The 13,569-nt window shown below is 37.8% G+C and overlaps 1 protein-coding gene across 1 annotated transcript; it reads left to right on the top strand.

Moving 5' to 3' along the window:
• Nucleotides 1-162: 162 nt before the first annotated feature.
• alas1 (aminolevulinate, delta-, synthase 1) lies at nt 163-8,286 on the top strand. Its single transcript, XM_066672793.1, has 11 exons — nt 163-323; nt 2,269-2,480; nt 3,159-3,335; nt 3,671-3,796; nt 4,178-4,400; nt 4,678-4,862; nt 5,070-5,249; nt 5,344-5,508; nt 6,736-7,004; nt 7,484-7,646; nt 8,024-8,286. The coding sequence occupies exons 2-11, from the start codon at nt 2,285-2,287 to the stop codon at nt 8,182-8,184; spliced, it is 1,845 nt and encodes a 614-aa protein (XP_066528890.1). The 5' UTR covers nt 163-323; nt 2,269-2,284; the 3' UTR covers nt 8,185-8,286.
• Nucleotides 8,287-13,569: the final 5,283 nt, after the last annotated feature.

Genomic DNA, 13,569 nt, shown 5'->3' with positions numbered 1-13,569 from the left:
TTTCCTCCATAAAATAATAATAAAAAAATACACTTTTCTTCGAAAAGGTGTTCAATACTTTGACCTGTATGTCATCTAGTCCCGCCCAAGCGACGTGACGTGAGCGTGGAAGCTCTCGCGAGGCCTGACAAGCCTCCGCCATATAAAATCTCTGCGAGCGGCTGTGCCCTCCCGTTCGTCCTCAGTGCAGGATAACGGAGAATATACTGTTAGTTTTCTGCTTTTAACATCAAACATCAGCCAGAAAAAGCATTGACCACTTCTAGACTCAAAGTCGGAGACATTGTGTTTAGAGTTCCACTTCGCAGGATAAAGGCTTAAACGTAAGTAATACCTGTGGGGGAGATGACATTTTCTTCGGGTTGTAATTGTTTGTTCCACCTTAAATATAAAGTGAAAGACTTAAGGTGGAACGGCTAATTCGAGGATGAAGCCTACGTCCACGCCATTTATTCTTGTTTGCTGAATTTATAAACAATACATATTTGATTTAGTACATTATTTATATGGTCTTATTGTTAAATACTGTTCTTAAAGAGACATGTATTTACTTTGTAGCTCAAACTGTAACGTTAATGTTTCGTAGTTTAATATTAATGCAACAGTTATAATCATCAAAATAAGTATCTTAACAGTGTTTAGTAACAGAAGCGAAATGAGCGTGAACTAAAGAACATAAAACGAATCGCTTTATTCTTATGTTACTAATTGTACTTATTACCTTATAATAACTGCATATTAAAACACCCATAATGTGCTGCACAGCCCCATAAATTAAAATGTCTAAATGTTACAGGGTTAGAGTGTAATTTTAACCATCTACAGGTAGAAAATGTAAGAAATACACTCGTGTGACCAGAAAATAACGTTACAGCCCAAAAACCTGAAGAATCACCTATTCCTTTTTTATGTTGTGCTTCTGCTTTCCTTTATGTCAGTTTTATATTTATGTTTAACAAAATGACTGTCTTAGCTTCTTAATTTACTCTTATATAAATTAGTCAGATCCAGATTGTAATATAAGAACAAATATACAATGTATATGTATTTATGTTTGCGCTCAGAAAACATTTGTTGTTGACAGATTTATCACTATAAACCTTTAATTTCTAATTGCTATATTTAACATTTTCCCTCAAAAGATGAAACATGGTCGTATTTACATATATCAGCATGTATGTATACAAATATCAGTTGTACCAGTATGATGTCTCGGGAGAGCAGAAAACAAAACATAGATTTTTGTAATTTTAGGAAGGTGCTAAAGTGTGATAAATTAAGTCACTGTACAGAATTGGATCCTGACATCAAGGGTTACATTTTGCAGTTTTGGATTTTTATCTGTAGAATCAGGGCAGTGACACTCCATGTTGTGAATAGGAAAATCAGCATATTTCCTGTTATTTGTTTTGTTTAATGTTTTTAATTAATTTTTACTAATGTTTGCTGCTTTAATATTTATTAGAATATGAATTAATCTTGTTAATTGTATAATATTCCGCTTCAAATTACCTATCAACCATCATAACTCTCAATAAGACAAAAACGTATTAAAAATAAAGATGTAATTTTGATCCATTAAACACCTTTGTGTTTGGTTTTCAAACAAAAGTTACTGACTCACAAGTCCATATGCTTTGTCTAAGTTTGAGAGTAGACGTGTAACTCGTTGCTCAACAAACGTTACACACACGGTCCTTTTTCTGTTTTTGAAATTTGGGTTTTGAAGAAGTTGGTTTTGAAATTATTTGTTCATTGTGGTGAAACTTGGCAAATGTTATTTTGTATTTTATTTTCTACTTCAAACTTATCTTTACTAATTTGCATGGTTTATACGTTTAGATAAATAAACTGCATCAGAATTAAACTGTTGTCAAGAGCTTAAATGAGTCTATGGGGTAGAACGTGTTAGGCATTTACATACTGTAAGACGGGGTGGGCAATATTTCTCTATGTCTAAGCATTTTTGGTGCTCTTTATAATGAGTGAATACATCAAGTTGCACACTGTAGACCGTGTGTATCATATCTATAGAAATGTTAAGAAATCAAAATGGCACACTTTATAGTATCAGCTGCACACAAACCTATGTTAACCATGCACAATGCCAAGCGTGATCTAGAGAGGTTATATAAATACCTTCTTTCCAAAAAAAATAAAAAATGTTTTCATGGAACATTGATAATTCAAAGACAATGCTCTAGTGGTGCAAATAAAGTTATTCTGTTCTTTTCACTAAATACTTGCACATTCTTGTTTTCATGTCAGGTTTGCACAATCAGCCATGGATGCGATCATCCGCTGCCCATTCCTGTCCCGTGTTCCTCCGGCATTTCTGCAGCAGGCTAGGAAGTCCCTGGTCCGTTATGCGGTGAATTGTCCCGTGATGATGGACCTCGCCTCAAAGCCCCTGGTCCGAGCTGTGTGCACTTCTTCCTCCACCTTCCAGAAGGTTCAGGACACAGTCAGCTCCACTGAGGGTGAGGATCTATTATAATATAACAGTAAAATTAGTGCTTATTACAGGAGCTGGTCACTTTTAGTTACATATTAGAAAACCCTTGATATGCTTAATTCAAAAGGGGTTTGAAAATGTATTTCTTGTTTCAAGCTAATGGGCTTTTAAAGGGTAAATGACATGCAGAATTCTTGGTTATATAATGAAAAAAATAAACATGGAAATTATTTATTCTAAGGGTTGTTTTCTGAATCTAATATTGGTTTAAAATGTTTAAGAAGAAAAAAAATGGGTAAACATAAGTTTGGCATACTGAAATCTACTCAGATGCTTGTGCCTATGTGAGAACTATACTGTTATTACACTTTGTTATACATGGGTGTAGTGACTGTAGAAGTGCTAAAGCTGTAAATATTTTAAATAAATATATTTCCTGTTTATTATATACATTTATGATCTTATTAGTAAATAGTAACCTGCTTTGTAAGCATATTAAAAAGTATGTTGTCTACTTAATGAATGCTAACTATGCTTTTTTTTTATATAATTAATATAAATGATGATGCGATGGACAAATTTCTGTTCAGTGTCTATCTGTTAAATTGTGCAGAGAGCTTAAAACCTGCTTTGTGTGCTACATTTTGATCAGGTGTATGTGTCCTAGAAATACTCGTTTTATTCCTGTCCTCTTGTATTTTAGAGCCAAGTGATGCACCCAAGCTGCCGCCTGGCCACCCCAAGCTCCCAGCAGGGCAGACGTCTGCCTCCAAGTGCCCTTTCCTGGCAGCGGAGATGGAGCAGAAGAATAGCAGTGTGGTGAGAGAGGCTAGTCTGGAGCTGCAAGAGGATGTCTCTGAGGTCCGCACGCTGAGAAAAGGTTTGGCAAAAACGTGATACCATCTAAGTTTGTTTGTATGCAGTCTTGTGAACAATGTTAAATAGCTCTGGTTAAATTGTGGTTTTGTTGGTTATATAATATGTAATAGAATATAAGCAATGCATCCCTGGTGCAATATAGAATTCTTTTTAAAGGATCTTTTAAAGAACAACATACAACAAGCGGCTCTCATATAGACATTAGTACAATTACTAGACATTTGTGACAAATGTGTTCTGTGTTAATTGACTGTGTCATGTACATTTGACTGGGTGAAATTGTTTATTAATAGACAGTTATTTTGAGCCCTAATGTTTCATTCCCTTTCTGTGCAGATGTTCCTGCTTCTGAGCTTGGCCCCTTGGTGAACAACACTAAAACTGATGGCAACCTGATGAAGAAGCTCATGAAGCAGCGCCCCACAATGGTCTCCCACTTGCTGCAGGAGAATATGCCGAAATGTAGGTTTTTAACTTTGTTTGGTTTTGAATGAATGACAATGAAATCTGAGTGGAAGCCTAAATTAGTAATGTCAGACTGGAAAGTCCCTCAGCTCTACTCTTATTAGACTGTGCTTTAGGTTGGGCTGAAATTATCTGGGCAACTCATGTCTGCTTTTGAATTGATGAGAACAAAAGCATTTAGATGGATTTCTAGAACTAGAGTTCTCATCTCAACCTATTACACTTTTCTTTAGTATGGACTAACTAAACAGACTAACTGTGAGAGTCTGCTTTTGAGTGGTTGAGAAGTAGTGCTATTTATGGGACATGGTGAAACATTTAGGAACCACTTCCTTTTCTCAAGTAATCCCTGAACAACACTGCCTTTACCTCTTTCAGCTATCTCCAACTTCGCCTATGATGAGTTCTTTGAGAAGAAAATCGAGGCTAAGAAGAATGACCACACCTACCGTGTTTTTAAGACCGTGAACCGCCGTGCAACTGAATTCCCAATGGCAGATAATTATTCGGAGTCTCTGAGTACCAAGAGGGATGTTTCTGTGTGGTGCAGCAACGATTATCTTGGAATGAGTCGTCATCCTCGTGTGGTTCAATCTGTAATGTGAGTTTTCTTGCTTTTGGCAGTGTTTTTTAGCATTTAAAATAGGCAAACTTTCTGAAAGGTATGTTTTACATTTATATTTGTACAAAGTGTTGTCTCATATGAGACGAAGAATAAGTTTATGCTCCGTATAACAGGTTCTCCACAAGGAGACATTAATGTTTAAAATAATTTAGTACAGACTCTGACACTAGGAATAACAGTATAACAGCAGTGAAGATGAATCACTTTGATGTCTTTTAATATCTGATTATAAAATTAAAATGTTCTTTGGCAGGGATACTTTACGAAGGCATGGCTCTGGTGCTGGAGGAACTCGAAACATATCAGGAACGAGTAAATTCCACGTGGCTGTAGAGCATGAGCTTGCGGATCTTCATGGGAAAGACGCAGCATTACTCTTCAGCTCTTGTTTTGTCGCAAATGATTCCACGCTGTTTACTTTGGCCAAGATGCTTCCGGGTACTTTTTATTTATTTATTTTTTTTTTTAGAAATCGACAAAGTTAACAGATTTCATTGCATTCTAACACATACTGTGTTTTTGTTTTTAAGACTTGCCAAATAATTGTCAAAGCTATATCTTCAAATTATATACTTTTATTGTGTTGTAACCCTCTGTCTCCCATTAATTATACCTTTTCTAATATCAGTGCAATTTTCTTTTCAGGATGTGAGATTTATTCCGATGCTGGGAACCATGCCTCTATGATACAGGGAATTAGAAACAGTGGTGCCAAGAAGTTCATCTTCCGCCACAATGACGTCAAACACCTGAGAGAACTCCTGGAAAAATCAGATCCTTCTACGCCCAAGATTGTGGCCTTTGAGACTGTGCACTCTATGGACGGTGAGTGAAGAACAGTGTTTTTTTGTTTTTGTTTTTTTGAGTAAACACTGGTTGATTCTTGAAAGCGCTAAATGATTTGTAACTGTTCTCACAGGTGCTGTGTGTCCTCTGGAGGAGATGTGTGATGTTGCTCATGAGTTTGGAGCAATCACTTTCGTGGATGAGGTTCACGCTGTAGGTTTGTACGGTGCAAGAGGAGGTGGCATTGGAGACCGAGATGGAGTCATGCACAAGATGGACATCATCTCTGGAACACTCGGTGAGTTTTGAGTCACCGTTAAAATTTGTCCCATAAAATGATTTAGATGACAGATTTGGTCAGTACACAGTCAACAATCATTTAGTCCAAGAGTCAGGCAAATATGATCCCAGAAAAGTTACCAAGCATTTTATTATGTGTTTGTGGCCGAACACGCTCTATCTAGCAGCTTCATAGCTTCAATCTCAAATAAACAAACATTACTCAACACTGCCCTTTAAAGGTATTTCTTAAATATGTTCTAATGTTTAAGTTGGCTTCAACATGAACGAAGAAATTGAAAGCTTTTAATGTCGTTGTTATTGTGAAAGCTTGTATTAAGTAATGTAAACAGATGATAATTTATTAGTGAGGGATCTGAGGTGGGTATTCATTATATTTGTGACGAGCCTAAAGCTGTGGACGTGACAGGACACTACTGTTTTTGTCACTGAAAGCTCCTGAGACACTCAAGTAGCCACAGCCCTCAACTGTTGCCTGGAGACATGCACTTGTTTTGCTCTTATTGAGTTTCTCCCTCTGTCAAAGGCTCTTGAAAGCCCTTGGTGTTTAATCTAGACCTCAACCTTCCCTAGTGAATTTGGTCGAGATGACCGAAGGCTTTCATGCTTTTTCAATAGACTGCTCACAAATGGGACATGTTGGCTCCAGTTGAGAGAATTACTAAGAGGCTTTAGTCCAAAAAAAAGGAATACAAAGTTTCTTTGTAGGTTTTTTTTTTCCCTCTTCGTCCTGATGGTCCTTGACTCATTCACTAAAATGAGCCAGAAAAGGTACAAAGACCTGAAAATCTAGCTTCCTGGAAACCCAAACTACCAGCGTCAAAAGCAAGCTTCTCAAGTTTCTTATACTGCGGTGGAAAAAAACAAAAACCAGCTGTTAAAGCTAATGTTCTCCTACACATTTTAAAGAAAGTCCAGCTTATATTCAGCATAATCAGATTCATTTTGAATGTTTGGCATAAAATAGTTCATTGTGGAGACTGCTTTCAGTGCAGAGGTGGTGAATGGAACCATGTCTAAAACAAATCCAGCACTTTATTTACTCTGCACAATCACCAGTAAACTCTACAAGTCTAAAGTCACCAAGAGTGGATTTCAGGCCAAAGCAATTGCAAAAATATTTTTAAAACAATCTTTTGGACATCAGGCTGTATTTTCTTAAACACCAATGTTTTGCTGTATTAGCCTCCCTACTCTCTTTTAAATCTGTATTTTCTGTTTTCAGGCAAGGCATTTGGCTGTGTTGGGGGCTACATTGCGAGCACCGCTGCTCTGGTGGACACCGTGCGATCCTATGCGGCTGGTTTCATTTTCACCACGTCCCTGCCGCCAATGTTGCTTGCTGGGGCCAAAGAGTCTGTCCAGGTCCTAAAGAGCCAAGAGGGCCGCATGCTTCGCCTCAAGCACCAGCGCAATGTCAAACTGATGCGGCAGATGCTAATGGACTCGGGGCTACCTGTTGTCCACTGCCCCAGCCACATCATCCCTGTCCGGGTCAGTGGGATATCTATTGTTTCTTCTCCATGGGATGGATCTGAATCATTTTACCATTCTTTTAAGTTTCTTGACTTGTTTGCTTTTGTTTTAGCCTTTTCCTCTGCCTTAACTCCACCCTGGATTGTCTTTGCTGCTCCCCTAGTCTTGTATTTCCTCCCTCTGAACATCTTATCTCCTTCCCACAGTGCATGAGGAAATGGGAAAAGAATAAGACGATAGTCTGAAGGAATCCACTCTAGACATGTTTACAAAATGAAACGTTTAATTCAGTTGCCTGTTTCCCATGTGTTAAAGAACTATTACAGAATTATCTGTCAAAAATAAACACCAACCGTTTTACTCACTTAATGAAGGAGAGAGGAACTGGGCTTGAATTGAATAAATAAATGATCTGTATACTCTATCAAATTAGGGACCTGTTTCACATTGGACATTTTATTCAGTGGATGATAACATCTACACTTTGTTTGTTACAGGTTTCGAATGCAGAAAAGAACACGGAGATCTGTGACATTATGATGAACCGCCATAACATCTACGTCCAGGCAATTAATTACCCCACCGTGGCCCGTGGAGAAGAGCTACTACGAATCGCCCCTACACCTCACCACACACCACAGATGATGAAATACTTTGTTGGTAAGATGACTGAAGTATATTGTGTGGATCAACAAAAACATATTAATATGTAATTAATGGAAACTTTTGTATTTCTTCTTAAATCTGGAGATTATTCTCCCTTGGCAAGCAGTAACTGTACTTTTTTGGAATGGCTGTAAAAATACATGTTAACTAATCTAACCGTTCAATGGCCAATTTCTGTAATTTTTCATATGCATCTGGGTCATCAACGGTGTGCCATTTGATTGACTGTTTTTGTTGAGATTAAACATGGTCCTGAATGGGTGTTACTTTATATGATAACTGTTTGGAGTCAGTTTTTGAACTTAAACTGTAACTTTCTTGTTACAGTTGAAATGGATCCAACCAATGTCTTCTTTTTTGTTTCTCTTCAGATAAGCTGCTGCAGACCTGGAAAGAGGTTGGTTTGGGGCTGAGGCCTCACTCTTCGGGCGAGTGTAACTTCTGCCAGCAACCGCTTCACTTTGAGCTTATGAGCGAGAGAGAGAAGTCGTACTTCAGTGGCTTGAGCCATGTCATATCAGTGTGTGCATGAAATCCACTGGATACACTTGTTCCAACTGTCTCAGATGTTGGTCTTTTAAGTGTAATGTACCAAGTATCCAATTCCAGATTCTGTATGAAAAATAAATCAGTGGAGATCTTATCAACTTGTTTGTTTCTTTCTTGATTTAATATAGAAAATAAATATAGAGGATATAATTTTTTAAGATTTGTTTCCTGGTCAATTTAGCTCATTTCATCAGGTCTTTGTCAAGAGAATCTAAAAAAAGATTTATAAGTCAGAAATAGGAGAATGTACATAAGTGGACATAAAGTCATAAAGTAAGTATCGCTGCTAAACAAAATGGATGATGTCTTTGCTTTAAAAGGATATAAATTTAAGTCACCATCTGCAACCCTTTGTCTTGGTAACCCATAAAATTAACACAAGTAAAGTGAATTTTTCTGGTTACAATGTTAGCTGTCGGAGAGAGTAGGATACTTCAGGCAGCAAGTAAACAGTTCTTAATGTTCAAAGCAGGAAAACTGTAAGAATCTGAGCAATTTCAGGAAGGGCCAACATGGTGGTCGTAATTTTTGGTGAGAGTATCTCCCAAAATAATATGTCGATATAATAATAATTTTTTGCTTTAATATTTTGGCATTACTTTAACTGAAGGCATGTAGAAATCGTAATCCATAATACTAACATAGTCAAAAACACTGAAATATGGAAGCAGGCCAATGACTGGGCATGATATTTTGATAGAGTTGTGAGCTTGGTGATGAATGTGCAGCAAAAAATGAAACCATTTACAGTGTCTGGTTTGAGAAAGACAACGTGTAACAAAGAAAGAGGCACTTCATGGGAAAATAAAACGATGATTTCGAAAAAATAGTGTTCATTCATTATCTGTAACCCTTATCCAGTTCAGGGTCATGAGCCTACCTGGAATCATTGGGCACAAGGCGGGAATACACCCTGGAGGGGGCGCCAGTCCTTCACAGGGCAACACACACACACACACACTTTTGACTCGCCAATCCACCTGCAACATGTGTTTTTGGACCGTGGGAGGAAACCCACAGGGACACGAGGAGAAAACACAAACTACTCACAGACAGTCACCCGGAGCGGCAATCAAACCCACAACCTCCAGGCCCCTGGAGCTGTGTGACTGCGACACTACCTGCTGCACCACCGTGCCACCCAAAAAATAATGTTATTGGGGTAAAATAAGAGTAAAAGTAAAATTTCAAATGTATATATTTACTGTTTCGTGGTAAAAACAAAAAAAAATATTGCTGCTTTTAATGTGGAGTGAGGTGAATGATTTTTAGGCAGGTGGTAGTTAACTGCAGATTGCAGATGCTCCTCCCTCAATTCTGCCTGTTCAAACATGTAATATAGCTTATGGTGGCCATAAGTTACTGCCTCTTCAATGTAAACACACAAGTATTTCTTCATTGACACGGTTTTCTTAGTTCATTCCTCTGTAGAAACACGGTGATGCAAAATTGTGGCCTATTACAAAACATCTTTGTTATGTACTACATTCTGCTAACAGAGCCCCCTATACTTTAAACATTGCACATTTAAGTGCAGTTTGAGGCCAGGTGAAAAACATTCTTTCAAAGGTCCCTGATTAATGCTCCTGCCCTGCATTTTTCCAATCAGCCAGAAAAGCATTCATCCCAGAAACCTGGTTTACAGCAGACGTGCTGAGCAGTGTATTGTGTTTCAATAGCGGTTAAAGCACAGTGTCCTACATTTTACAACAGCTGAATTAATGTGGGTTTCCAGGGTTTGTAGCTGAACGTCTACTGTATCTTTTATTGGGTCACCTCATTTTTCTTGTCCTCGTCTATGTTCATCTAATGTTGCTTCAGGAAGGAAAGGTTATAGACTGAGGTTTATTCCTCTTTTCCAGCAGCAACCGTCTGTGTTCTTCAGGCAAGGCTTTTTTAATTTATTATTATTATAATTTTTTTTTTTTGATGCTTGTATCATTGCTGTAGGGATTTGCTGTCATTCAGCCACATACACACATACACAGACACTGACTTTTGATAATTAGTTCCCGTTTCAAATATACAAAAGGCCTATTTAAAGTAGCTGAATTCGCTCAATAGAAGAAATGTCTAGATACTTTTGGACAAACTATATTTCACAGCCACATTCAATAGATTATTATCAGTGACTCCACTTTGTCTACTGATAAGTGAAGTATGCAAAATGCGAGCAGGATTATTTGCTTTATGTTACCCAAGCATCCTGTATGAAAGAGTTTGGCTCATTTTTTAAGTGAACTCTATAGGCAAGAATCATGAAATATATTATTCTTAATAATGTGTGAATTTTTTTACTTTGATTTGCACATATTGTGGAATGAATAGGTGTATGACCAGAGAAACATGTAACATTCTTAAGCCTATTCTGATATTACCTATTAATTATGGTGTTACACTGTCTAACATCTATACAACATCTAAATTACATGTTATTTTATTTCATGTAATTTTAATGTAATTTTTACTGAACTGATCAACAGATGGTTTCTTGGGAGCTGAAACACCTATTAATTACCTTTAGAGGTGCCTGCTCTGCTTTCCTCAGGGACTACGGTTGCTTCTGGAACTAACACTGTGCATTTTACGAGTTAGTTGCTGGGCTGAGTCTGATTATGACAGCAGAAACACTCTGTTAAACTAAAACTGATGGCTGTGTTGAATTAAATTCCTGTGCTTTCTGGTGTCAGCTTGTCCTTTATATAGATGATCACTAATTTAGCATGTAGCGAGCTAGCTTAAATTATTCATTAATTAATTTATTCATGGTCTGCAACCACTTTTCCAGATCATGGTGGCAGTGGGTCCGGAGCCTACCCGGAATCACAGAATTACTACAGCATATTTACTGTTTGGGCCGCTTCAAGCTCACCTTTTTTCTGAGGGAAATGGATAAGAAGTGTCCTCCCCTGTATTCTCTCTCTCTCTCTCTCTCTCTCTCTCTCTCTCTCTCTCTCTCTCTCTCTCTCTCTTTCTCTCCTCCATACATGTTTAAAAGTCTGATTATGGTTTCATTTTAAACAGGTCTCAACCACAAATAACTCCCACAACACAGTCTAACCCGTCTAACCTGAAAATTATGAAGCAAATTGCATTATATATTGGTTCAATACGAAATATTTTCCTGACATGACTGAATATCATGAAAGCCACACAGCAATGTTTCACATTAAATATTTTTACATTCTTTGCAGTATTTTCTGAACTCTTTGGCCCTTGTACATATATCTGTCCCCATATTGTACTGCATTCATTAGAGAGTATTATAATGCAGACTTAATCTCATTGTGTTTAGCTGTAATGACAGCAAATAAAATTAGAGTAAATTATTTTCTAATTCATTGTATTTTGTTGCTTTTGTGAGGGATCCAGTCTACTCTGCGCTCTGATTTACAAAGAACTGGGTGGAGAAGGGCCTTAATAAGTTCAATGTGTACATCTGCATATATAAATCATTCATTATAATAATAAAAAAAACACATTCTATATCCTTAATGCAAAGCATGGGCTATTGTGTGGTTTCCTGGACAAGGCCAGGCCTCTCGGAGCAGATGTTTTTGAAGTAGAAGTGAAAACAAAGATGAGTTTCAGGCACAGATGACACTCGGTCTCCATGGAGACAGAGCCCAGGGCCCTGTGATTAAATCTGTCCTCCTCATTTCCACGTAATTATCCACAAAGGGCTTTTTTTTTTAGCTCAGGTCACAGGTGGCAAACAAAAACCTTGCCACTTGGTTTATTTTGGTTTTTACTATACTCTGTTTCATTATACAGACTCAAAACAGCAATTAAAGCAACAAGTCGCATACAGAATTTATGAAAGTACTTATTTACTCTCTCTCCTTCTCTCTCCAATTAGTTAGTTTTTTCCTGTTTTATGGTTAAACACTCACTATGGTAAACTCACTGTGAATCCATAATTCTTTAATCCTAAAATTTTTTTTCATTACATTAAACATGAAATGAGGAGCCATGGTCTAATGGTTAGAGAAGCAGGCTTAGGACCTAAAGGTAGTTGGTTTGATTCCCAAGACTGGCAGGAATATTGAGGGTGGCTGAGTTGCCCTTGAGCAAGGCACCGAACCCACAACTGCTCCCCAAGTGCCCATGATGGTTGCTTGCCGCTCTGGGTGTGTGTTCACCGCCACAGATGGATAAAATGCAAAAGACATTTTGTTTTATGACAAATAATTGCACATCACATTATTACTATGGCCCCTGACAAGGTCTGGAATATATTCAGCAGCAAGTGAAAAGCCAGTTCTTGCAGTTGATGTTGGAAACAGAGGACATGGATCAGTGTGAGCCACTTTGAGAAGTGCCAAATTGTGACGGTCATAATGTTTTGGGCAGAGAATCTCCTAAATGGCAGGTCTTGTGTTCATGGCCATGCAGTGGTTAGTACCTTCCAATAGTGGACCAAGGAAGGACAGCAAGTGAACTGGCCACAGGTTTGTGGTTGCCAAGTCTGGTTTAATCCCACAGAAGCATGCTGCAATGTATTGTGTGTTCTGATGCCAGGCTATCACTTTTCAAGTGTTTACTTGAAAAGGACAAAAGTTTGGAACACTATGTGTTTACATTTATAAGCAGCATGTCTGGTCTCTAAGAGAATATTACCTCCCAACTGTGAACAGGACCAAGGTCACCAGACCTCACCAGCAAGGACGAAGAAGGAAGAAAAAGAGAGAGAAATGCAGGCTTGATAAATATTGTTTTAATGAGTTGTGTCTCTCTGGAGCTCTGTCAGAGCATTTCACTTTGATGTGATGAAGAATTCCTGTGTTTATATTAATACTGAAAGATGAAAACACGTGTCTGTTTCTGACTAAAGGCTTATTGTTTTTGCACAGGTGTTCTTTAGAAAAAAATGAAAACACATCTTTTCTCACTTTGATGTAAATCAAACAAACCCAAAGGTACCCAGCCTCGAAGTTCAACCCTAATCAGATTGAAAAAATTCAGAAAATTCAGATAATGCATGTGACCGTCTTCATGTTTACAAACGGGAAACAAAAGGGAAACTCTTTTAAACCTTGTTTGTACAATTCCAGTGTTTGAACACGCACTGTCTATTTATTGATCTACAATCACAGATTGTAGTCCATATGTTGCTCTGCATACTTTGTTTGTCTTTCATCTTTCACTCTGTTCTTCGGTGAGAGAGAGGATTAGCCAATCAAATCACAGCTCGTGTACATGGAATTGTAAAGATGGATTTACCATAGTGAATATACAACAACAAAAAAAAGAGAAATAAAACCAAACAAAACTTATTAAACATTTCTGTTTAGAGAGAGAGAGAGAGAAAGAGAGAGAGAGATAGAGAGAGAGAAAGAGAGAGAGAGAGAGAGAGAGAGAGAGAGAG

The sequence above is a fragment of the Hoplias malabaricus genome, chromosome 5 (genome assembly GCF_029633855.1).
Source record: "Hoplias malabaricus isolate fHopMal1 chromosome 5, fHopMal1.hap1, whole genome shotgun sequence".
NCBI lineage: Eukaryota > Metazoa > Chordata > Actinopteri > Characiformes > Erythrinidae > Hoplias > Hoplias malabaricus.
Note: the sequence above shows the minus strand (reverse complement) of the source record. Positions and strands in the feature narration are given on the sequence as shown.

Excerpts from the sequence above, each read along its gene's own strand:
- alas1 (XM_066672793.1), top strand. The coding sequence starts at position 2,285 with ATGGATGCGATCATCCGCTGCCCATTCCTGTCCCGTGTTCCTCCGGCA. Across the intron at positions 3,797-4,177 it reads GCAGGAGAATATGCCGAAAT|CTATCTCCAACTTCGCCTAT; the intron begins GTAGGTTTTTAA and ends TACCTCTTTCAG. Across the intron at positions 4,401-4,677 it reads CGTGTGGTTCAATCTGTAAT|GGATACTTTACGAAGGCATG; the intron begins GTGAGTTTTCTT and ends GTTCTTTGGCAG.